Raw genomic sequence first — 24,775 nt, 5'->3', positions numbered from 1 at the left:
TGATACCCCAGTAAGCCAGACGGCCTAAGCAGGCCAGGGTCTGCACTCCGCTGTCTCCTCCGAGGCTGGGAACAGCATCGTTACCGAGAGGTGAGTTATAACACAGCTCTTTCTACGCAAGCACACGTATCCGAACGGTGAAAGCATTACAGGGAAAACCTACTAAAACAATCAGAGAACCGACGCCTACAGTGGAACACTTACCAGATGTCCCCCCTGCTCCACCAGGGGCTCGCATAGGAGTCAGTCCTTCAAACCCCACAGGGGTTCTCCCAATGATTGCACGTCCATAACCACCTGAGCTCAGACTAAGTCTAAAACCCCTGGCCCCAGCACTAGCACCTGCTGAGAGGCGGGTGTGCTGCAGCAGCGCAGAAGGCTGCGGGGGGAGAGAGACAGGCGAGAGGGCGGCTGGAGCTGGGGGGAGGCTCAGGAGCTGCCCAAAGGGGAAGCTGGACGGCAGTTACAGAAGGTAGTGCTGGCTACAAAGGGGTTTGGCCAGAGGACGCTGGTCTGTGAAGGGCCGTGGGCATGCACGGAGCACAAAGCGTATCACCAGGGAGGTTGACCATTCGGGCACTGACAGAGGAAATACAGTTTGGGTGCCTGGGGAACTGGTGTGGCCCTTCGGGTGAGGAGCTGTTGCTTGCGGGCAGACCTGCTGGACAGAGGTGCAGGCCAGAGAGAGACGAAGGCGGGACAGCAGGCATAAGACTGGACTTTGCAGCCAGGGAGAGCAGGAGCTGATTCCTTCTTGGGGTGGCCCAACGCCTTGGTGACAGGTTTCATTTATTGTGATAGACAAGGTGGGGGAGGGAATATCTTTTACTGGACCAGCTACTGGTGGTGAGAGGGACATGCTTTCCGGCCACACACAGCTTTACTTCAGGGCTGGGAAAGGTGCTCAGAGTGTCACAGTTACATTTGTGTCATGGTCATTTATGGTTGATTATTTTCCTAAGCAAATAGTTGATGTTACTTCGTATTGTTTATGTGTTTGCCAGATTTCTGGGGTGTCCTTTATAAAGTGTAACAATTTAAGGTTATCGCCAGTGTCTGTAGCTCACCTCGGCCTCTCATACAGTAGGCGTAGCCTAGCCAAGGCCTGGGTCACTGCACACTACACCCCTGAATAGGTTACTCTGTCCTGTCTACAGCTTGGGCCTTTGATCTTTACAGGGTGAGAACAGGTGATGAGTAGACGATGGTCCCTGCTCCAGGGCATAGCTTCCAAAGGCTTGGGGTTTGCATAACAAGGGAGTTGGGGGGTGAATTTCTATTCACCTCCTCCTAGAGATTTCCCAGTGAGCAAAAGCCCACACTTTACCTGAGCACCCACCCTGGAACAGCTCTGTCATTGCCCACTTCCGCCACACCATTCCTGACTGTTCTCCCCCCACAACCTACGCATCCACCCAGCAAAAGTGCAAAGGCATTCCACCTGGGAACACAAACCTCACTGTGGCCCCTGCATCAGCTCCTACCCCACTGGCCCTCACTGCCTCGTGCCCACCATTCCCCCCTCAGTGCAATAGCTGATAGTACCCTTTCCTCCCCACAGTCTGCTCTGGGCCCTCTCGGGCACCCTTTCGTGCCTGGCTGGCATGTCAGAGATCACTGCAAACATAAGAGAGTAAACACAAAGTTTAGTTGTCTCCTATAAATTCCGAGGAAGTATCAGAGTACGGCCCATGCACCACACTCCTCTCCCCTGGCCCCATCTGTGGAGCAGGGCAGCATTTTTAAAGTGATGGTCTGTTTCATTGGTGGCTATAGCACCCGTTGTCTTCCCCAAACTGCTGTTAGTCTTTCTGTGACAGTCAGAGATGCAGTATTGACAACCCCAAATGTTCAAAAATCATGACTCAGGCTCACCACAAATCACGAGATTGGCTTTAAAATCATGAGATTATGTAAAAATACAAGATTTGATGTTGTTTTTATTTGCCTTCTGCTTGTTGAGCCTTTAGGTGCACCGGGGTCACATTTTGCAGCTTCCTCCACAGCCACAGGGGCTAGAAATTTACTTTTTCTTTAAAAATGAAGGTTGAAATCATCACATCTCCACTTGACTCCAGGAGCTGGGGCTTTAAAACAAGAATTATTATGAGACTCATGACAGAATCACGAGAGTTGCCAATACTGGCAGCTGCCGTGATCACTTCTGTGAGTCCCAGCACTAGAAGTTGGAGTCTGCACCATCAGTCTTTCTAAGGCGAGGAGCAGTCCAATACACTGCTCTAGAGGATAAGAACCAAAGTGCTAGGCACTCCGCCTGGTTACCAGACCTCGAGCTCAGTAGGAGCAACTCAGGGATGTAGGTTTCAAGTAGATTTTCCACGTTGGAGCAAAAAACATTGTAAGAAATTTAAAATGTAAACAACAAAAAGTCATTTGAGGGGATTTGTATCTCAGGAACGTTTTGACCCAACGCTGCCAAGTTTTCACCACAAACGCTTCCCTGGTCCTTGAACTGGCATGCCAGATTTCAAGCAGATCTGACTGAGCACGTAGAGAAGTTTGAAAATTGGGCTTTGAAGAGAAATGCTGTTGCAATCTTCATGATGGAGCAGCTAGATCTCCACTCTACAGCTGGGTTTTATACCACACCTATCAATAGCATAGTATGCCAGAGGCTTCTTACCAGGGTGCAGAGCTAACTACCCAGACAGAGTGAGTACCCAAGCTACCTCAGGTCTGCTTACAAATTTGGGAGCTTAAACAAGGCCTAGAAAATAGAACTGGGAAAGATGCCTGAGGCCACCCCTCAGGGCCCAGAGCAGGAGGGTTCCTGAGCAGGAGGGTTCCTTTGCTGGATTGGTAGCATGGGAGCTTTACTCTTGCCAAAGCCTGGTAGTCTCATGCCATTGTGCTCATTTCCCTGTTCTTAACTTCATAGCACACGGCACTGTCCTGTTCTCCTTTACTTACTGTGCTTTGTGGAGCAACACGGAGCCAGTCGGAAGTGAAGGCTGCATCCACATTTCTGAATCAGGACAAATCTTCAAACGGCCCGAAAATCCACAGGCAGAGTCAGATCTGTCTGAAAATTTATATACCAGTTCGGGGCCTGGGGTAGAGTCTGTGGGGGAAATTTGGGGCCACTGGATCAAGGGGTTCTTGAGATGCAGCATTCCAAAACCAGCATTTGAAAATATTAGCCTTAGAATGCTTCTTTGCACGAAGATGGAGAAAGCAATGGGTAAGATCCCTGTAAAAGGGATGTTGCTGGGATGCCACTGCTGAGATTTAGTGCGACACTGGATAACTCAAAAGGGATGGAGCTTGTCCTTTTTTTGGTTTGCTGGACTGCTGCAAGCAGGCAGAAAGAGGGGGAGAGAGAGAGCCCCTCCCTCACAAGGTGGCTGAGGGGAAGGTGCACTGGGCTGGAAGCCAGAGATATATGAGTGCAAGTCTCAGCTTCCACAGGCTGCTGCTAACATGTCTGTACCCTTCACTTCTATTAGTAACCATGTCCACATATCCCTCCCTCAGGGCAAGGCAACGATCTGCCTTCCCATTCTGCAGAGAAGGAAACAGAGCTGCACAGCAGCCATCACATCAGTGCCAAATACAGAGGCAAAGATCCTCTCTGCTCCCCCTCAAAATTCCCTTTTACGCATCCCCGGATCACATTAGCCCTTTTGGCCACAGTGTCACGTTGGGAGCTCATGTTCAGCTGATTATCCATCACAGCCCCCACTTCTGTTTCCATCACTTCTTCCCAGGATAGAGGCCCCCATCCTGTAAGTGTGGCCAAGTCTTTGTTCCCAGATGTACACATTTTCCATCAGCTGTATTCAGACACAGATTGTTCACTTGCACCAAGCTTACCAAGTGATCCAGTTCATTCTGAATCAGTGACCTGTCCTCTTCATTATTTACCATTCCCCCAAGTTTTGGGCCATCTGCAAACTGCCTCTGTGATTATTTTCTTTTCTTCCAGGTCCTTGATATATTGTTAAATACCATAAGGCCAGGAACCGATCCCTGCAGGACCCCACTAGAAACAGACCCGTTCAGTGATGAGTCCCCGTTTGCAGTTACATTTTGCAATCTACCAGTTAGCCAGTTTCAATCCATGTAATGTCTTCTCTGTTCATTTTACATCTTTCTAGTTGTTTTAATCAAAATGTCGTGTGGCACCAAGTCAAAAGCCTTCCAGAAGTCTAACTAGCTTACAACCAAACTTGTGATCTCATCTTTATAAACCAAACTTGTGATCTCATCAAAAAAGATCTCCAGTTAGGCTGACAGGATCTACTTTCCATGCACCTGATTGGCATGAATTATTTTACACTCCTTTAATTCTTTATTGAGTCCCGTATCAGCCGCTCCATTATCTTGCCCAGGATCAATGTCATCCCATTTACCCATTTTAAATATTGCCACGACGTTAGCTTTCTTCCAGTGTTCTGAATCTTCCTTCATGTTCCGAACCAACAGTAACAGTCTAGCAAGCTCCTCAGCCAGCTCCTTTAAAACTCTTCGATGCAAGTTGTCTGGACCTGCTGATTTAAAAACATCTAATTTTGTAGCTGCTGTTTAACATCCTCCTGGGATACTAGTGGAACAGAAAGAGCGTTATCATATGATATGACTACATCATGGTTCTCCCAGATACAGAACCGAAATATTTATTGAACACCTCCGCTGACTTTTCTGCATTATCCTGGATGATTCTACCATTTCCATCTGCTGTAGCGGACCAAACTGCAGGCCCATTTGTTTGATCTCAATTGCATGCAAGGTCTTGGAACAAATTTTGAAGGAGAAGGTAGTTAAGGACATAGTGGTAAATAATAACTGGAATAAAATTCAATATGGTTTTACAAAGGGTAGATCATGCCAGACCAACATGATCTCTTTCTTTGAGAAGATAACTGATTTTTTAGACAAAGGAAATGCAGTTGATCTAATCCACGTGGATTTCAGTAAGGCAATGAATACAGTTCCACACAGGAAATTATTAAATTGGAGAAGTTGGGGATTGATATGAGCACTGAAAGGTGGATAAGGAACTGGTTAAAGGGAGATTACAATGGTCATACTGGCAGGTGAACTGTCAGACTGGAGGCAGGTTTCTAGACGAGTTCCTCAGGGACCTGTCTTGGGACCAATCCTAATTAATGACCTTGGCACAAAAAATGGGTGTGCGCTAATAAAATCTGCAGATGACACGAAGTTGGGAGGTATGGGCAATATGGAGGACGGGAATACCATACAAAAAGATATGAAAGACCTTGAAAACTGGAGTAGTAGAAATGGGATGAAATTTAATAGTGCAGAGTCCAAGGTCATGCACTTAGAGATTAACAACAAGAATTTTCGTTATAAGCTGGAGACATATCAACTAGCAGTGATGGAGGAGGAGAAAGACCTGGGTCTATTGGTTGATCACAGGATGACTGAGCCGCCAGTGTGATGCAGCCGTGGAAAAGGCTAATGTGAGTCTAGGATGCATCAGGCGAGATATTTCTAGTAGAGACAGGGAAGTGTTAGTACCACTATACAAGGTGAGACCTCACCTGGAATACCGGGTGCAGTTCTGGTCTCCCAGGTTTAAGAAGGATGAATTCAAACTGGAACAGGTGCAGAGAAGAGCTATCAGGATGATCAGGGAATGGAAAACGAACCTTATGAGAGGAGACTGGAAGAGCTTGGCTTGTTTACTGTAACCAAACGCAGGCTGAGGGGAGATGTGATCGCTCTCTAGAAATACATCAGAGGGATAAATACCAGGGAAGGAGAGGAGTTAAGTGTGAATGTGGACACAAAACCAGAGGGCTATAAACTGGCCATCAACAAGTTTAGGCTTGAAATTAGGCGAACGTTTCTAACCATCAGAGTGAAGTTCTGGAACAGCCTCCCCAGGGGAGCAGTGTAAATGGAGGATTCTCTGTAACTTGAAGTCTTGAAATCATGATCCGAGAACTTCAGTAACTCTGCCAGAGGTTAGGGGTCTGTTACAGGAGTGGGCAGGTGAGGGTCGGTGGCCTGCAGTGTGCAGGAGGTCGGACTAGATGATCATGATGGTCCCTTCTGGCCTTAAAGTCTATGAATCTGATTCCAATACCAGATGCAGTAGCTGTGCTCCCCCCGAGTTTTACCCCAATGGGGGAGCACTGGGCCGGGAAAAGGGCAGCTTCTCAACCCTCTCTGCACAATGCAACCACACCTCCTTAACTGTGCCCCTGTGGGGATGGCAATAGGAACTGGGGACATCACAACACCTTGCCCACCCCTAAAAAGACCTGCCACCCTCTCTGTGCCCAGCACAGCTCCAGCTCAGCACCTCCCCGGCCCCTTGCTGTGCTCTGGGCAGGGCTTGCTGCTGCTTGGCACAGAACACCCAGGGCAACAAGGCTGAGGGAGGGGTAAGGTCCTGCCAGCCCCCGAGGGGACATGTGAGGGTAGGGACCGGAGGGGCTGAGTTAAGGTGGGGGAGGGGTGGAAAGCATCACCGTAACTCTGCATTTTACAGTGTTTGAACAGATTTGAACAGTAAAACCCCATTTTCTCTGTATTCCTGCACTGCCCAATTGAAATACAGCTCAAACAGGCCATGGCAGGGAGGAGGGCTGGCCCTTGGAACCACAGCCAGTGCCAGGGCACTTACTGGGAGCAGGGTCCATTTCTGCATGCTGGCCATGCAACCCAGGGCAGGGAGCCGAGTCCCCCGCGCACCCTGGCAGAAGGGAGAGCCTTTCACAGGGATGTCAGGCATTTGTAACCAGACCGGGCCAGGCGACAAGCTCACACCCTGCCCACGCAGTACACAGCCGCCGGCTCTGCCGGGTGTAGCGACTGCTAGAAAACAGGTCAGGGGCCGTCCTGCCCCACCCCCTTTGAAGGAAGGTTCAAATAAGGACTAGTCCTTTGAGAGCAAAGCTGGCGAGAGCTCAAACCCTCTCACCACACCCAGCACTGCGCCTGAGGCCCCATGCCAGACAGACTTGGGTTCAGAGCTCAGCCCTTCAGACAGCTGGAAAAACAAAGCCAGGCTCCTCCGGGGATGAGAGCCAGAGGAGCGCCTCATGCCCAGGGAAAGGGCAGGGCTCGGGAGAGGCAGCACCACCCATGGGGAGAGCGCACTGGGCTGGGACTCTGGAGACCTGCGTTCTGATCCCAGCTCTGCACAGGGCTGCGGTGGGCCTTGGCCAAGTCACTTCCCCAGCACGTGCCTCAGTTTACCCTCCCACCCCTTGTCGAACAGGCTGCAAGCTCTCTCTTACTACGTGTATGTACTCTGCCCAGCAGAATGGGGTCCTGAGCTCACCTCGGAAATATTCATTGCTGGCAGGGCCACCTCACCTGAAGGCTGCCTGCCCCTTCCCATTCTAAGCCCCTCTTTCCAGTTGCTGATCACATTGCTAGGTAACTACGTGGGATGAACTTTGCATGCTGGGTACCTGCCTCCTGCTGTGCTTTTTCGTTTTGGCAAACGAGCCAAAATGGTTCAGCAGCAAAGAGTCCTGTGGCACCTTATAGACTAACAGACGTTTTGGAGCATGAGCTTTCGTGGGTGAATCCCCACTTCGTCGGAGGCTACCCCTCTGATACTTGACAAAATGGTTCAGGCATTTCCAAGCATGAGGCGAAGGGGAAAAACACATTGTTTTGCCCATGTCAAAAAATGATGGTGGTCTCTTTGAGCAGCTGTCACGTCCCTCTGCTTTGGAGCAGGGATTGAAAGTTGGGGGGGGGCGGCTTTTGCCATCCTTATGAAAATCTGGCCAAGCTCTGGCTTCGACCCAGCCCAGTTCGCACATGCTCCTTAGGAACCTGCTAGAGTTTAGCAGCTAAACTCCTCCAGGATTCTGTCCCCACTGAGCATGCTCCATCCTCTCAGCGCCTAGTGCTGCCCAGCCAGCACCTGGCCATGCACTAACCCATAGCTATGGGCCACTCGGCAGGACGTTCCCGGTAGTGGCTGCTCTGAGCTGGAGGGGGGCCAGGCCCTGCCAGGATCTGAGAGCAGCGAGCCTGGCTCTCCTGTGCCCTCCCCTGCTGGCACCCAGGGAGCGGGGAGCAGGAAGGCACCTGATTCCAGTGCAGAGGGGACAAAAGCCAGACCAGGGGAGGGGAGGTGGGGGAGGCTGGGAGCCAGTGAGGGAAACGGGGTGAGGGTGGGAAGGAATACTGGGAGCTGGTACCGAGATCAGCCAGGGAGTTGTGGGGCAGACTTGGCTGCACAAGGAGACTGGGACTAGACACGAGCAGGGAGATCCGGAGCAAGGAGGGAGAGATCTGACGAGCAGCTGGGGTGCAGGAGAACTGGGACTGCCTGGGAGGTGCTGGAGAGAGACTGAGATTGGAGGAGGATCCCGGGGATGGATACGAGGGTTGGAAACCAGTGTGGGGCAGGCAAAGAGGCTAGGTAGATCAGCCAGAGCGGGAGGGGGACTGTGACTGGCCGCACAAGGGGGACAGACTGTGAGGGTGAGTGTAGTAGGCCAGCCCCCTCCCATGCCCACCTCATAGCCTAGGATTATGGTCCAAGTAGCCTGCCTCAGTTTCCCTTCTTGGAGTGTTAAAATAAAACTTCACTCAGGATTTTTTCTTGGTCAAAAATACTCCTCCTGCAGGCGTGGATTTAGTAATACAAGCCACCCTGCCAACAGCCCTGAACAGACCCGTATCAGGTCCTAAATCCGCACATGGTTTCTCTTCCCCTTCCTAGGCCTTCATGCCTGGGGCCTTTGCAGTCTCACCCCTGCTTGGCCTGGGGCAACTCCCCTGATCCCAGGGTCCACCCTGCAAGAGCCATTCCTCATCCGTCCTCTCCATTGCAGCCACCTGCTGCCGGTTGAAGGGCAGTCCCTGATTCAATGTAGGCTACCTTCATCTGTAATCCCAGGCCAGCCCCAGCCCTCCAGCCTGTAAGGGGTGAGCCAGCCTCTTACGGGGTAAGTGGGAAACGGCCAGCAAGCCTGGAGAGGGAGACTAGGAGCAGCTGGGCAAGGAGAAAGGGGCTGGGCCAGTGAACTAAGGCTGGGGAAGAAGGAAGAGCAGGAAGGGGATGGGGCAGGAGCCAGGCTTTGGGGTGAGGGTGGGTAGAACGAGTACAAGCTGTGCTCACTAGAGACCACTCCCCTCCTAATCCTTGAGTCTCACCAGTCCTCCACTGTCAGCAAATGTCTGTGAAACCCACCAGTGCTGGTCCGCATGGAGGATGACAACCTACTACTGCTAGCAGTGACTGTTAGCTCAAGTGGCTGAGGTCAGTGGGGTGGATCTAAAGGGCCCAAGGCCTGCTGGTGATGTGGGGGGGTCTGTCTGATTCCACAGAATGGAATTGCTGTTTCAGTGATGAGCATCCCAGAAAAGCTCATAAGGAAATTAATTATTCTGGCTTCAGCGGAGGGGTTGAACAGTGGCCGGGGTCACCCAGGGCACAATGAGACTCGCTGCTCACTGGGTGAGTGGCACCCATCCATCCTGTGCACTGAAGGGAACAAGGCCCTGTGGACGACAGCACGAGCGTGTAAGTTGCAGGTGCCCAAAGGGCCCTGGTTAAGGGTGCGCAGGTAACTTAACACTGGCATTGCCTCACTTCTGAGGGCTTGAGAGAGGGGGAGTCTGTACGTACAATACACGGCCGGCGTGCAGCAGAGCACAGGCAGCCTGCTCCAGCAAGCCCTTGGCACGACACTTGGACAGCTAGTGGCTACAGGGAGAGGTCATTCCAGACTGACAGACTGACCATGTGCTTGTCTAGCTCAGCCTCAAGATCTGTGGCCCCCTTCCAGTGCCAGCGGGAGCAGGGAGGCTCCACCCACGTGATTCTCCGCATTGGCTCCGGACTGTGCTCATGGATCCCAGGGCCAGACGGGCCCACTGGCGTCAGCCATCAGCCTTCCCTAGCTGAATTCCTGCCTGAACTAGAGCAGAGCTTTAGAAAAAACAGCCCAGGCTGATTTAAATATTCCCAGTGACGGTGACTCTTCCCTGCTCTCAAACATCTGCACCGTATGTCTAGTCTGAATGGGCCTAGCTTCAACTCATATAAACCCTCCTCAGAGCTCTGGTCCCGATGCCGGTACTTACAGACTGTGACCAAGTCACCCGTAACTGTCTCTTCGGTTAGCCAAACGGACTGAGCTCCTCGCATCCCGTCTGGGCCCCCCGTGCACCGTGGGGCGCTGGCTGGTTTCCACTGACTTCAGCCGACTCATCCTGTCAGTCAGTCACTAAGCCCCTGCTGCATTTGCCATACAGCTGGATGTCATGTGGCCAGCTCAGGTGGTGTGTCAGGGTTGGCCGGGGAGGCTCCTGGGGCAGGGACGCCAAGGACAAGGAGCGAGCAGCGAGCACCCTCCTACCAAGCCTGCTTGAGACAAGCAAGAGCCCAGGCTGCCCTCATCTCTTAGGGCACAGGGCAGGGGATGCATGGGCTGGACAGCCCCACACACTGTGGGGTCCACCCAGTCCCTCCAGACACGGCCCAGGAGGTCTCTGAAGCTGGTGGACCCAGCCAGGCCCATCCTTAGCAGCAGCTGTGGTGATGCCCTGCACTCAGGAGCAAGCAGCAGGCTGTGCGCATGCTGGCTCCAGCGGGGGAGTGGGATCAGAACCTGAGCACAGCTAACAGGGCCGTGGAGCCCAGCATCGGGTGCACTGTGTCCACGAGGGGGCAAGAAGCTGCCCGGGCCCTTGTCTGGGCACAGCATGGCCCCCCCAGCCAATCAGCTGCCACACACCGTGGTTTGAGCTGGATTTATTTCAGGTTCGTGCTGCCAGCCTCCCCCAGCAGCACGCGTGAGTGTGAAACCAACCAATCAATGCACAACACAACACACAGTGCCCCGCTGCTGCCCCTCTCTGCTCAGCCCAGGGCCGGGGCCACAGGCTCAGCAGCAGCGCGGCGGGCGCAAGGGGGGGCAGCAGGCAAGACATGGAGGAATGCTCAGTGCCCCAGGAAGTGCCACCCCAGTCATCACCCAAGGGACCTCGTTCAACCACAGCCACACACGTCAGCAATGGTGCCTGGCCCACCACTGCAAACTCAAGTCAGGACGGACACCTCGAGCCCAGGCTGGCACCCTGGCAAATGGGCATAAGCACCCGGCCTGGCCGGCCAGCCCCCATGTGCCCAGCCACACTCCCCACTCGGCCACGCTGCCCCCTGCAGGCGTGGGATGGACCCCGGCCAGCCCTTTGGCACATGCTGGTTTTCCCGGGGCTGGGTGCGGAGCAGGTCTCGTCTTCGGGTCCAGCGCAGCGGCGCTCCTCTACGGCGACCAGTGCGTCAGGCTGTGCATTCATCTCCTTCAGCCAGAACTGCCATCGAAACCGGGGCCAGCACGGCTGCGCTGCCCTCATTCTGCCCGCCGGATGAACCAGATCTCGTTGCGCCGCTGAGGGACGCTGGGGTTCTCATAGGCAGCCACCATGTAGCTTTCCCGCAGCACGGTGTCTGTGGAGCCCAGCAGCTCCCAGAGAAGGCGGATCTCCCGGAGGATCGTCTCCTCTGTCGTCACCCCATAGAAAACTCTGGAACAAAGGGAGTGGCCACAGCCACCGGAGAACAGTCAGCTGGCAAGCTCCCCTGCCCCCAGTGCGCCACCTATCCTACCCCCCCCGCCCCAAGCCACCGACATGCCTCCCCTTCTCCTCCCCACTTGGGGTTCTCCCCCTCCCCCTCCCCCGGCCTGCAGCAATGGCAGGGCCTCACCTGGTCAGGACGCGGAGCGGCTGTCTCTCCATGATGCGGATGTCAGGGTCCGTGGGGAGAGGGGGGTCGGGCTGGAACTCCCCTGGGAGGTAATAGGTAGTGGTGACGTCCCGCAGCAGCTCGGTGCCCTCCTCACTCAGGCGGATCTCGTTCACCACAGGCACTGTCATGCCCAGGTAGCGGCCTGCAGGGAGGCAGGCACAGGCGGGCAGTGAGAGGGTGCCCGAGGGGCGGAGCCAGCCTCCCCCGCCCCTCCCCTGCCAGCACACACCTGTGGAGTTCTCCTTGCAGATGTAGCGCATGAGTTTCATGAAGCCCATGGAGCTGCTCTGTTCGTACATCGGCTCCCCCTTGGTGACGCAGGCCCACTTCCCCGCTGGGTACAGCCGCTCCTCGCACTGAGACAGGCAGGGAGACAAGCCGGTCAGAGCCCAGAACAGGGCAGGAGGCTGCCTGCTGAGAACACCCCACCCCTACGGTCACTGCCAATCACCAGGCGGGGGCAGAAAGCTCCTCTGGGCCATGGGCCCTGGCCACTGGCACGGTTGGCAGAACGGAGGGGGACACATCCCAGCCGTGTGTGGCCAAATGCAAGCAACGAGGTGGCACACCCAGGAGCATTGGCCTTAAAGCTGAGTCCCCCCACTGCTGGAGGACATGGGGGTTGTAAGGGGTCAGGCTAGGGGGTAATCCAGAGTCCTCTGGGGTGTAAAAGGTCCCTGGACACACGCTCTGCATGCTGCACTGGGCTTCCTCCCCATTTCCAGCCCCTGGTCTATACAGATAGGAGAAGCTATAGCCAGGCGTACGGGGGAACCTTGGCATTCAGCTGCCTCCAGCAGCTTTTCCTAGATACACTGCAGCCTCAGCTTCCCCCGGCTGCACTGTGTGCATCACTCTCTCACACACACACACCGACCGAGCACCAAGGGCAATGCCGGGCCAGGACGAGGTGACCCCACTGCTTGAATTCAATGGAAGGCAAAGCAATGGCTCGCCAGCTCACACTGCCAGGGCACACACTGGAAAGCCAATGGAGCAGCTGGCAGCTTCACAGATCCTGGGGCTCATCTCCAAGGTGCTGCAAACCTTGTCTTGCCCGGCTGGGAACTGGAGCGCCAGAGGAGACCCCCCTCATGGAGGGGAGGCTGGGGGGAGCAGGCAGCAGGCTGGGCCTGGCCTGGCCAGTAGTGCCGCAGGCCACATGCTTCAGCGTTTATGATCAGTTTGCTGGGAAGTGCTTTCGGGGAGCTGCTGCTCGCTAGTCCTCACTGGCCTTGCCCAGAGGGAACGACTTGCAGGACCGTGCTCAGTCAGACCTGCTACGTGCCCACTGTTGATTCAGTGCTGGGTGTCAGCCCCGTGTGAGAGGAACCAATGTTTCCCCGACCAGAGGGAGAGAGCAGCTGGCCGCCCCCTGGAGAGACGGGGTGCTGGGAGAGGAGGAGCTAGCCTGGGCACTGTGACAAGCTGCCCACCCCAGGCCAGAGGCACTGGCACCCCCTTCCAGGCTCAGAAACAGATGCTAGCTGCAGCAGGTCAGGAGCGCAGAGAGCTACAGGAGTCAGACGGACCTTCCAGAACAGGACCCAGGTGGAGCAGATCCCGTTCGAGGGTAAAACCTGCCTCAGAAGCGCTAGGCTGAGGGCCAGTACGGTCACTAGGAAACGCTGTAGAGAACTCAAAGCTCATCCCGCTATGCAGCCAGAATGGCGAGACTCAATTACCACTCAACAGCGCTGGGCTCAGCCGAACCACGCAGAGCCGGGCACTTAAAGCACAGCAGTGCTGGCTCGTGGCAGCTCACCAGCCTGGAGGGGCCAGGGGACCATGCCCACTCTGGCTAGGGCTTCTGCACTAGTAATAGACTTGGTTGTAGATTTCAAGTCAGCGGAGACCTCCCTGCACAGCACAGGCCAGAGGATCTCACTCAGCGACTCCTGAAGGAAGCCCGGGAGCTAGAAAAGCCTCTGGTCGTGATTTAACAGCTCCCAGGGCTGGAGTTGGGCCAGATCTGAATTACAGCCCATTAAAAGCCTGGGCCTGCTGTGGACGCAGCGTTCAGTGGCGATTGTACGTCCCTCTGTTTGCTCCCCATGGTGGTGTTTGCTCCAGGATTACCAGGGTCTCGGTCCCCCAGGGCTCAGCTGGCATGTTCGGAAAAGAGGACAAGAGCTTCAGCCTGCCCCATTTCCCAGCACCGAGCAGCCAGGGCAGGTGTCAGTCGCTAGGTCCATGCTGAGACCCACTGTCTGGGTGTGCAGCGAGGGAGGAATCCAGGAGAGAAACTGAACCAACGAGCTCCGGGGTGGTCCAAGAACAGACCAAGGGAGGGAGGCAGGGGCTGCGGGGGGGCCGAGTGAACCTCAGGGCTAAGGCAGGTGAGGAGATCTGCACACAGACACTCACTGGGTGATGGCCCTTTTCCCTGGGGAGGCTCCGGTCCTGCTGTGGGGAACAAACACTACTGGTCACAGCCCCGCCCCAGGAAGGCTGGCAGGACCCGAACACAGTCAGACCTGGTACCCTGGGCCCGGCCTACGTATGGGAGAACGGCAGGATTCCACCTTGTGTGAGGAGGCAGCGCAGGGTCTGTCAGCTGTGTGGGGCACTCGGCAACCAGCAAGGGCTCCACAGTGCAGCTGGCCTGGAACGGGGACAGCAGACGAGGACTAGAGAGAAGTCTGGCTCCAGCATCAGCTGCTGGATCTCACTCTGCCTGCTGGAACGAGGAGCGCTCTGGGTCACGCGCTCCAGCCTCAGCTTTGGGCGCCAGTGCCCTAGAGATCCCCGTGCTGCTCATGGTGGGCACTGCGCCACTTAGGTGAGCAAATCCTGCCAGCTGATGGGGCATCCGGACAGACTTTAGTGCTACTTACACTGGGCACAGAATCACCATGGCTCTTGGATCTCCACACTTAACAGTGCCAGGCCCTTGGCCCCTGACTCAGTCAGGCCAGAGGGGTTCTGGGGTCACAGTGCCACCTATGCCAACGGAACCCTTGAAAGGGTTAACTCCCTCTGCTGCGTTCCCTCAGGCCTATGGGCAGGGGCACTGAGGCAGGGCTGCTGGAAGAGGGGCCTTGCCCCATTCAGAGGCAGAGGCTTGGAGTCAGCCAACTCCAAGTGGCACAGGTGAGCAGGGAGCAGCCTATTCCCCTATAAAGGGCAGGGGAAGGGAGAATCCAGCCAGCACACTTGGGCATGTGGCTCATAGAAGAACCCTTCCGGCTGGAGTTTTCCGTTGGGGAGGAGGCAAAGCAGGCAGGCCAGGCCTGGCGTCTCCTCCAGCAGCAGACAGCGCCCAGGGCAGAGGTGCTGTGCCTAGCGGAAGGCTGGGGGGGGGGGGGAGACTTGGTGTTTACTTGTCAATGTCACGTCACGTGAAGGGGCATTAGTGGACAGAAAAGCCTGGGTGGAGTTTATTTAAGAAGTAACAGACAGGCCACTGAAGAGTGACCTCAGGCCACGTGAGGGTGCTCAGGAGGACACTGGCAGCAGCCTGGTGACAGGCTGACAGGGGGTGGGGGCTCCAGAATGAAGCCAGAGGGCCTTAGACAGCCAGAGAAGGGCAGCAGGGCACGGATGTGTCCGGAGAATGAAGCTCTCGGTGTTCTGTTTACACTTGCGGTGGTTACTGTTACTGGCACAGGCCAGCAGACGTTCCCCCTCGCCTCGGTTATCAATGGAGCATGCCTGGCTGTGAGCTGTGGGGGCTGGAAGAGGCTCCCCGCCCAGGGGCGAGGAAGAGATCGAACTCTGTCCAGGAGAGTACGGCTGGCGGGCAGTTAACTGAAGCAGTCAGCAGTGCTGGCTCCTCTGCAGGTCCTCAGTGCCCCGGGGGTCGAGCCCAGGGCTACTCTAGCTAGGGGTTCTCCAAGGCGCCGGCCCCGGGCACTGACTCGTGGCCCCGGCAAGTCTGGGGACCGTGGTGCACATTTGCTAGGCATGGAGCCACTGGGGCTAGTGGCTCTACACAAGCTAGGACCTAGGTGCTAGGCCTAAAAAGCCTCCCTGATCAGCAGGGGCTTAGGCAGCCTTCCCCCCTCTGCAGGGCTGGAAAAGCTGACAGACCCCAAACCAGGCCAGCCCAGCAGGCAAAACAGGACACCAGCAGGGAAGCACCAACGACAGAGCATGGTCCCAGTCTGCTGCGCCCTCAGTGGTCAAAAGGAGCTGGAGGGTAGCTGGGGCCACTGCTCCCCTTGCAGAGCCCTGCTCGGGGGGCGGGGGGGCAGGCTGGCTGACCCGAAGGCCGGGGCTCTCCGCGGGACTCAGCAAGCTAGCAAGCAACCCACACAGGAAAGCCCCCAGAAGCGACACTGACTTCTAGAGACTACGCGGCACTCTCCTGCGTGGAGCAGGGGGAGGAGCCCGAAAGCCGCCCAGGCGGGCACAGAGGCAATGCTGGAGGGGTGCAGAGTGAGCAGCTACTGGAGCTAGAACACGGCTGGGGGCTTGGCCGCTGCCAGTGAATGGTACGAGGAGGGTGGGCCTGCCGTCTCTGGACAGGACTCATAGGAATGAAGTGACCCTGGGCACGTGCCAGACCGCAGGGGCTGGGGCATGGAAAGGAAGAGAATTCCTGCAGCCGTGCTCAGGGGACTCAGGCCAGCAGGACTGGAGAGACTCTACCCGGAGCAGGACACACGTGAAGAACACGCCCCTCGCATACACCAGAGAGAGACAGGAAGAGGCAAAGGCTAAAACACCAGGTGACCCAATGGGCCAGGGAGCGAATGTCAAGGTGCCCTTACCTGAGCTGGGCTCCTCCAGTCCCGCCCCAGCAGCCTATGTGACAGGATGATCTTACCCCACTCGCAGCATCTCCCTCCCCCTCTTCCTGTCTGCTCGCACACTTGCTACGTCCTGGCTTCCGTTAGACCCGGAGCTCTGCGGAGCAGGAACCGTCTCTCACTCTGTGACTGGGCATCGTTAGGGTACACAACGGGCAGGGCGACACGACAGACGGACAGCGCGGGGCGCGTCTGGTGAAGAACGCTCTCCCGTCGCCATGGTAACTCCACCTCCGCGAGAGGCGGGAGCTGTCCACACCAGCGCGTGGGTGGGGATTGCTGCGTCACTCAGGGGTGAGATCCCCCAATTGGATTGAAGCAAAGCCCCGGTGGAGCATTATGGATCGTGGGGGGCCTGGGCTGGAGACAAGGGGTAGCAGCAGGAGGGCGCAGGACCAGGGCAGGGACAGGATCTGGGCTGTGGTTGTTTGCAAGGCCAGGGACCCACTGTAGAGAGACACAGGGCCCCCCACACTTCCCAGGACACGGGCTGCGGGTGCCCAGAGGAAGGGTCCTCACCTTCTCATGCTGCAGCAGGGTGACGTAGGGCACCGGCTCACGCACCTGGCTGTGCTGCGTCATCTGCATGATGGGACCCGCCATCTCTGCAAAACCAAACAGACAGGAAAAAACGGGCCTGGACGGCAAGCAGGGCGGGGAGAAACGCACAGTGCAGAGCAGCAGGGACCACGCAGCCCGAATACCAAGTACTGGGAAGTGTCCGTGCTGCACCCTGGCTGCGACTGGCCACCGACCCAGCCCAGCTTGCTTGCCCCCTCGTACGGCTCTGTGGTAACCCCGATGCTGGACCCAGGCGCTTCCGAGGGCTCCCCTGCCCCGAGAAGGGCGTACACGGAGGAATGGCTATCGCCGACATACAGGACTAGCCTGCTCTGTTTAGACTGGCAGCCCTTTGGGGAAGGACTCCTGGCTCCAGACCTGCCTGCAGAGCGCCTCGCACACGGTCAGCACCATCTGCCACTGTAACGTGAGACCGCTGGGCCGACAGGGCCAAGCTATCGCAGCTCTGCGTATTGCAGCTGGAGCCAGGCACAGCATTAGCAGAGCACTCCCCGCTGCGGCGCTAGGGAGTCCAGGATGAGGCTCCATGGCACAGAAGCGCGTTTCGGATCAAGAGTCCCACAGCTGGTTTTGCCTTTATTCTTATGTCTTATACAGGCTGTTCACACTGGCTGCACTCCCCAGAGCTCAGCGGTCAGAGCCAGAGGTCAGTGGGCACACGCTCAGCAAGCAGAGTTACCTGGCGGGAAGGCAGGTTGATAAAGCACGTGGGCAGGGTGCCTTCACACTCTATTGGCCCTGCCGTCCGTCACTCACATACGGAGGGGACATCGGCCCCTCTCAATTGGGCACCAAGCGTCTGTTTGCTGAGGGGTTACTGGACAGGCTGTGTCGCTTATTTCTCCAAGGAGCCAGTGGTTTAATAGGAATCAGCTGAACCGGTCTGCTCTGGCCCTGCTCTCCCCACTGCGTGGGGGGCAGAGGACTGAATCATTTCCTTGAGGGGCTCTCGCTGTGGAGACGCTGCACGCTCAGCTCTGACTCACCCTCAGGGTATGTCTATGCTACAAAATTAAGTCGACCTAACTTACACGGGCATACAGCCACCACAGTAATTACAGGGCTCATGCATGGCTACTCTTCGCTCCTTGTGTCAGTGGTGTGCATCCTCACCCGGTGCGCTTGCAGCCATTGTCCTGTCAGTGCAGGGCATTGTGGGATGGCTCCTGGACACCAGTAACAGTCGACATAACCAACACAGAGTCAGGCCAAGGGTCAGAAGCAAGGTGTAGAGGCAGGAGCAGAGATGGTACAAGGATCAGGAACAAAGCTAGAGTGAGGCAGGAACCTGGAACAGGATGGGAGCAGGCCAGGATCCAGGACAGATGCCAATCGCAGGAGACAGGCAAGGAACGGGATCCGATGCACCAGCAAGAGGGAGTTTACACAGTTGCTCAGACCCCACTCCTTACCTGTCTCCTTCAATCTGCATCCAGCCCTGTTCCTGCTCTGCTCCTTCGTCCCCTGCTCCCAGGTCCTGCCTCGCCTCTTCTCTGGTTCCTGCCCCTACACCATCACTCCTGACCACTGGCTCCAACTCTGACCCGACTCCAGTGCTGACTCTCAGCTTGACTCCTGCTCTGCCCACATCCCGGTTCGTAACAGCTGCTTGGACAACCCACCCCGGGTCACTTCCTGGCTGAAATAATGGCTGCAAGCCAACTGGGCGACCCAGGCCTTGGGCATCCCGACAGGACTTCCTGGGGGGCCTGACCTGCCAAGATGAGGGAGGTGCTGCTTCATCTGTCTCCCTTGGTGGACGTAGACGTAGGGCGCCCAGAGCCCAGGTTCTAGAAGGGCCTGACTCAGCCCCTTGCATGCACACTAGTCTCTCGGGCCATAGAAACCCTGTCAGCCTATAAAGGAACTACTAGTTTCATATTTCCTGGGCCATGGGGCTTAGAGCACTGTCCTTGGAGGGTCAGCTCCTCCCAGTGGAGCAGCCAGGAATGGGCCACACAGAGGCTGCAGGTGGAATTTCTAACTGTGGGGGTGGGGGAGGAACTCAGCCTTGTTCTCACCTTGAGGAAGGGTCACTTGGTGGGTGCTGGCCACTGTTTCCCAATGAGAGAACAGCCTGTTCTGTTCTTCCCCATCCATTGGCTCCTCATCTTCATCAAGGGACTCATCGTCCAATCCATTGAGGTCCTCCAGGGTAATGCGAGCCATGCCAACGCCCCGCCAACGCCACAATGCCTGCTGCAGGGGGAGAAAAGAAAAAAGCAGAGCGTTTAGTGCAACCCTGAGAGCCCGCAGGAAGAGGGGGAGCTGTGTGCGCTCTAGACGCAAGGGAACCGCAGGCCTGGAGTGGTACGTGCCAACACAAACAAGGGGGGGGGGGAAAGAGAGGGGGCAGGGCCTGGTCGAGCCAGGGATGAAGCTCAGGCACTGCTCTGTTCTCCTCCCTACCCCCTCCATTCAGCCCAAGAAGAGTCACCTGAGAAGCTGAGGCCCAGACTGGAGAGTCAGTCAGCAGACTGGGGTGACCCAGAAATGGTGCAGACAGTGCCAGTGACTTCCTGGCTGGCAGGGACACCAGGAGGGTGGTGAAGGAAGGTCACCATATTGACACAGTCCTGGGGATTATGAAGAGCCCCGGAGCTGTGATCAGAACCCAGAAGTCCTGAGCTTACAGCTGCTTAGATACTTGTACAGAAAACACGCGTTAGCAGCAACTTATCGGTGCCCTTTTGCTACGCTGCTTCTAAGCAGCTGGTGCCGTCACGGGGAGTGTTGTCTGACCAACGGCAGCCTGCGTTTTCCGACCCGTAAAACAGCTACAGTGCACACGAAAGCTATCGCTGTACCAATGCGATGCATTTTTATTATTGCTGCTACGGGATTACTGCACTTCATGCTGCCCATCATACTGCATCAAGAAAGCAATACAGAGTTAATGCTATAAAAGTAGCAAGTTTTATTTTTGTTTTAAGATCAAACATCAACCATGACAAACACAGCCTTCTGCTCCTGTGTACGTTTTTTGTACTGGCACTTAACTGTGACACTCTGTACATATTGTAAGTCACTGGATAAGGACATCTGCTAAGCAAATAAATAAATACATAAATAATAACCTAAAAGTATTATTCCACATCAAAGAGAGTCTTCTATTTATACAGTGAGGATCAACTTGCACATGAATTAAGCATGGACAAACTCACTCACTTCGGCTGAAAGAACAGAGAAGAAGCAGAGCAAATCTGTTTTGAAGATGGGACTCCATGTCCTGCAGACTCTGTCACCAAGTCCCACGACCCGGGAAAAGTGCCAGAGTGTGTGCAAAGCCTTCGACCGCTCGGAGTTTGTCAGACGTCCTCACTCTCTTGATTATCCTCTCAATTATATGTTTCATCAACACAAGCTTGTTTCTTTGGCCTTGCAGCAGCTGCAGCTCAGTATTAATTCCTCATTGGGTAGCTCTCCAAACGTGAGCAAATCCTCATCCCCAGCAGCTGCTAAGTCCTCTTTTTCCATGCTGACTGGAAGTGGATCATTGAAGACTGGCGACCTCCCTGAACAATCCCCTCGTCTCGCACACCTTCCACTGGTGCAACACATTTGCCTTTCCTGTAACAATTGGAAATTGTTGTCGGCTTTACATCCTGCCAGGCGGCAGCACCAAGATGAACACAATCTAGCACATTTTCAAGTTTCAGGCCTGTCTGAACATATGTGCGGGGTCTGCAGCAAGAGCAACAATAATCCGGTTTGTGATTTTTGATCGGTAATGTCCCTTCATGTTCTTAATCGCACCTTGAACCATAGGTTGCATCAAAAATGTAGCCTTAGGGGGTAAGAATTTGAGCTGAATGTTAGTGAGACCCATTCCTTGGGGGTGTGTAGAGCAGTTAGTCAGGAAGGGGCATATTTTACAGCTCTGCAAGCAAAGCTGATAATCCCACTTTTTCAGCCAGTTGATGAAAATCTCACCTGTCATCCAGGCATTCGCTGAACTGACAACTGAAGGGAAGTTTACTGAAATCCTTCAGAAAGCATCTGGGTCATTTTGACTTCCCGATCAAAATGACCCAGCAGGCGTCTGTCACTCCCATCCACGTTGGCACCGACAAGCACTTTCCCTCCTCCTAGCTTTTCATTTTTTTTGACATGTCCTCTGTCACAGAGCCCTTTCAAATAAAGTCCCATTTAGTCAGCATTTCTTCCATCTCATAAACCGACCGTCACTTGCCTTAAAATCATTCAACCCCAGGGAAGCAGCAAACTGAAGGGGTTTTTCCTTGACTATGCGTCCAGCAAGTAGTACTCCCTGCGCCATCTTTTCCTTGAACCACATAAAGAGAGACTAGCCGACATCAGCAGCTTTTCCCTTCATGCCCACGCGTACGGCAGCTATTTGACGGTCTGTCTTCGTGCTTATCCTTCTGCTTCCACATTCTGCCAACAGCCAACCTGTGCAACCCCCACTTGGCTGCAACTTGGTGTTGAGGAGCCCCCAGAGCTCGACAGTTGTGGATAATCTGTAGATTTTCTTTCAGTGAGAAATTGCTTGGCATTTTGTCTGGTTTTGCCACCAAAAAAACAATGCAAGTAAGCGGAGGATGTGACATCACAATGTCATAAATGTTGCTCTAATGCAGCGGCTACGCTGCTGTTACCGAGTGGACAACTCACAGCAGGGAAAGTGTTCCCAGGGGAAATGTTGCTCGTAAGCGGTGGGTGCTCTTGCAAGGTGTTGCTGCCAACAAGCGTCTACTGCATCTTCAGTAACAGACTTCAAAGCGGCAATTCTTCAACAAAAAAAATTCAAAACCAGACTCCAATGTGAAGCTGCAGAACTGGAATTAGTTTGCAAACTAGATACCATCAGATTAGGTCTGAATAAAGACTGGGAGTGGCTGGGTCATTACAAAACCTAAACTTAATTTCCCCAATACTAATTTCCCCTTACGGTTACTCACACCTTCTTGTCAACTGTCTGTAATGGGCCACTCACTTACTTCAAAAGTTATTTCTCTTGCCTTGGTATCCTGCTGTTAATTGAATTATCTCATTAGACTGATTTAACACTCGGTAAAGCACCCCCATCCTCACACGCATTTATACCTGCTCCTGTATTTTTCACTCCATGCATCTGATTAAGTGGGTTCTAGCCCACGAAAGCTTATGTGAAAATAAATTTGTTAGTCTCTAGGGTGCCACAAGGACTCTTTTTTTGTTCTAGATACAAAACCACCATCTCTGGGGAGAGCATCTAGGCCAGGGGTAGGCACCCTATGGCACGTGTGCCAAAGGTGGCACATGAGCTGGTTTTCTGTGGCACCCTCACTACCCGGGTCCTGGCCACTGGTCCGGGGGACTCTGCATTTTAATTCAACTTTAAATGAAGCTTCTTAAACATTTTAAAAACCTTATTTACTTTACATACAACAATAGTTTAATTATATATTATAGACTTATAGAAAGAGACCTTCTAAAAAACGTTAACATGTATTATCGGCACGCAAAACCTTAAATCAGAGAGAATAAATGGAGACTCGGCCCAGCACTTCTGACAGGCTGCCGACCCCTGGTCTAGGCTGCCATGCCCCCACGGCAGCGCCTGGGCAAGCCAAGGACACTGCACAGCTGTGCGGGTTTCCTCCTCATCTGTCTGAGCGCGGGGATCGCCATCCTCCCACCTAGGGGCCTGCCAGTCAGGGCCGCAGTTCGGCTCCCGGGGCCGTGATTACACTGGTCAAACCGGTCTCTGGGAGGCACCTGTTTGCGGGGGGGAGGGGCGGGTATCTACTGGCAGCATTACGTGGCCGTGGCCGGGTGGCTTCGTGCCCCGGGCAGCGGCTGTGAAAGTTCTTCACAAGGCGACGGCAGGAGGGGCCCCGGCTCGGCCCGCGCCTCCCCAGGCTCGTTACCCGGCACGGGGGGACTCCGGATTCGCTCCCTGTCAGTGTAAACGGCCCGCCCGCCGGACTCCCCATTGCCGGCCGCGGCGCCCTGCAGCGGGGAGTTCCGCAGGCCGATCCCGCCTGGGGCAGGGGAGCCCCTGAGCCCATCTCGCCCCGCTGCCCCCCAGCCCGGCCCGCAGAGCCGGGGCCCAGGAGGGGGCCCCACAGGCAGCGCTGGGGACCCAGGAGTCCGGGCGCTGAGGTCAGGGGTCACAGGTCACGAACCCCAGGGCGGCCCCGGGCCGGGCAGGACCCCCCTGGGGGGGGCCGTTACCTGGCACTTCCCGCTCCGCGCCCGCCCCGGAACGTCTCCGGCCTGAGGTCACCGGCCCGGAAATCCGGTGACGATTCCTGCGTCCTGACGTAACCCTCATAACGGGAGGGTGGACCTGTGACGTAGTGACCCGGAAGCGAAGGGGATACTTCCGGTCTCGCCCACACCCGACGGGATCAGTACGGGGAGAGGGGCCGGGCGTATGGCAGTGGGCGGGGCCATCAACGGGGGGGCGGAGCCTGCGTATCCGGGGGCGGGGTCTGTGCCAGGGGCGTGACCGAGGGGCGGGGCCCAAAACGAAAGGCTCCTCCTGGGGCGGGGCTGGGGCGGCCCCTTGGTGCTGCTGGTCCTGCCCCGGGGCGATGCTCCCTGCCCATTGCCCCGCCCCCATCCCATTGCCCCGCCCCCATCCCAGCCTCCCCTAACCCGCACCCCTGAGCGAGGCCGGCCTGGGGCAGACCCATCACTGGCATGGCCTGGGGTGAACCTCCCCGAGGGCCTGGCCTGGCCTGGCCTGGCCGTGCTAATGAGAGGATGGCCAAGGTGCTCGTTAGGGTAACGATGGCAGCATGAGAGGGGCTGAGCCAGTGTTGCCAGCCCGAAATGAGCCAGGCCCAAGAGCGGCTTAAAAGCTGAGATTTTGAAAGAAGTAACTAAGGGGGGGGGGGTTGTATTTGCCTTCTGGTCTTTGAGCCTTTGGGTCACATTCAGGCTTTAGGTTGTGAGCTGTTAGGTCCCGTTGTCTTTTGAACAAAGGAAGCTGAGATGCTCCTCTCTGCCCATGATTCAGGAGTCAGAGCTTTGTAACAACCACCATAAGACTTGCAGTAAAATCAGGGGAGTTGGCAACACAGCGAGGTTAGTCAGAACTGGAGAGGACCGTGAGGAGCGTCACAGGGAACTAATCCAGGCTAGAGAACAGGCAGCAAGATGGCAAATGAAATTCAGTGTTGAAAAATCCAAAATAATAAACACAGGAGGGAACCATTTGAACTATTCAGACATGTTCCTGGATTCTAAATTAATTGTACCAATTCCGGAAGCAAACCTGGGCATGAGACCTCTGCTCAATGTGCAGCTGTGCTTAGATAAGCAAACTGTTTGGCTGCAGTAGGCACGGGATGGAGAACAATATGGACTGTCATAAATGCCATACCATAAATTACTATGACCGTCTCCCCAGCACAGGGCCCCTCGTTTCTTACAGGATATTACAGAACTAGAGGGACTGAGAAAAGGGCAGTGAGAATGATCAGGGACCAGGCGAGCTCGCATATGGAGACAGGTTGAAAAGATTGGGATTGTGTACGTTAGAGAATAGACAAGAGGGAACATGATCAAAATCTATAAAACCAGGACTGGGACAGAGAGGGGAGATCAGGAGCTTCTATCCACCTTTTCACACAAGAACAAGGTGACAGTGACGTTTAAAGACAGCAAATTCAAAACTGGTAAGAGGAAACACTCTTTCCCATAATGCAGAATTAGCCTGTGGCACTCACTGTCACCTGATGTTAAATCCCATTTAGCAGCATTCATA

At 55.2% G+C, this 24,775-nt stretch overlaps 1 protein-coding gene across 4 annotated transcripts; it reads right to left on the bottom strand.

The window, feature by feature from the left end:
* Window positions 1-10,704: 10,704 nt before the first annotated feature.
* LOC120401275 (heme-binding protein 1-like) lies at window positions 10,705-23,364 on the bottom strand. Of its 4 annotated transcripts, none has more exons than XM_039531004.1 (6): window positions 22,929-23,186; window positions 19,077-19,254; window positions 16,993-17,078; window positions 11,949-12,075; window positions 11,678-11,840; window positions 10,705-11,496 (listed from the first exon to the last, which is right to left on the bottom strand). In XM_039531004.1, the coding sequence occupies exons 1-6, from the start codon at window positions 23,067-23,069 to the stop codon at window positions 11,322-11,324; spliced, it is 870 nt and encodes a 289-aa protein (XP_039386938.1). In that variant the 5' UTR covers window positions 23,070-23,186; the 3' UTR covers window positions 10,705-11,321. The 4 variants fall into 4 exon arrangements, with proteins under 4 accessions (XP_039386938.1, XP_039386937.1, XP_039386939.1 ...); XM_039531003.1 differs by having other exon boundaries at window positions 11,678-11,861; window positions 22,929-23,093; XM_039531005.1 differs by lacking the exon at window positions 22,929-23,186 and adding an exon at window positions 23,236-23,364 and having other exon boundaries at window positions 11,322-11,496; window positions 11,678-11,861.
* Window positions 23,365-24,775: the final 1,411 nt, after the last annotated feature.

This window comes from Mauremys reevesii, linkage group 3, assembly GCF_016161935.1.
Source record: "Mauremys reevesii isolate NIE-2019 linkage group 3, ASM1616193v1, whole genome shotgun sequence".
Lineage (NCBI taxonomy): Eukaryota > Metazoa > Chordata > Testudines > Geoemydidae > Mauremys > Mauremys reevesii.
The sequence above is the reverse complement of the archived record's forward strand: the minus strand, read 5'-3'. Positions and strand labels throughout refer to the sequence as shown.

Coding starts and splice junctions, on each gene's coding strand:
- LOC120401275 (XM_039531003.1), bottom strand. CDS start 23,069: ATGGGCTCAGGGGCTCCCCTGCCCCAGGCGGGATCGGCCTGCGGAACT. Junction 19,255..22,928: donor CCGGAGTCCCCCCGTGCCGG/GTAACGAGCCTG, acceptor CTCCCCCTGCAG/CAGGCATTGTGGCGTTGGCG. Junction 11,497..11,677: donor CCGCTCCGCGTCCTGACCAG/GTGAGGCCCTGC, acceptor CCTTTGTTCCAG/AGTTTTCTATGGGGTGACGA.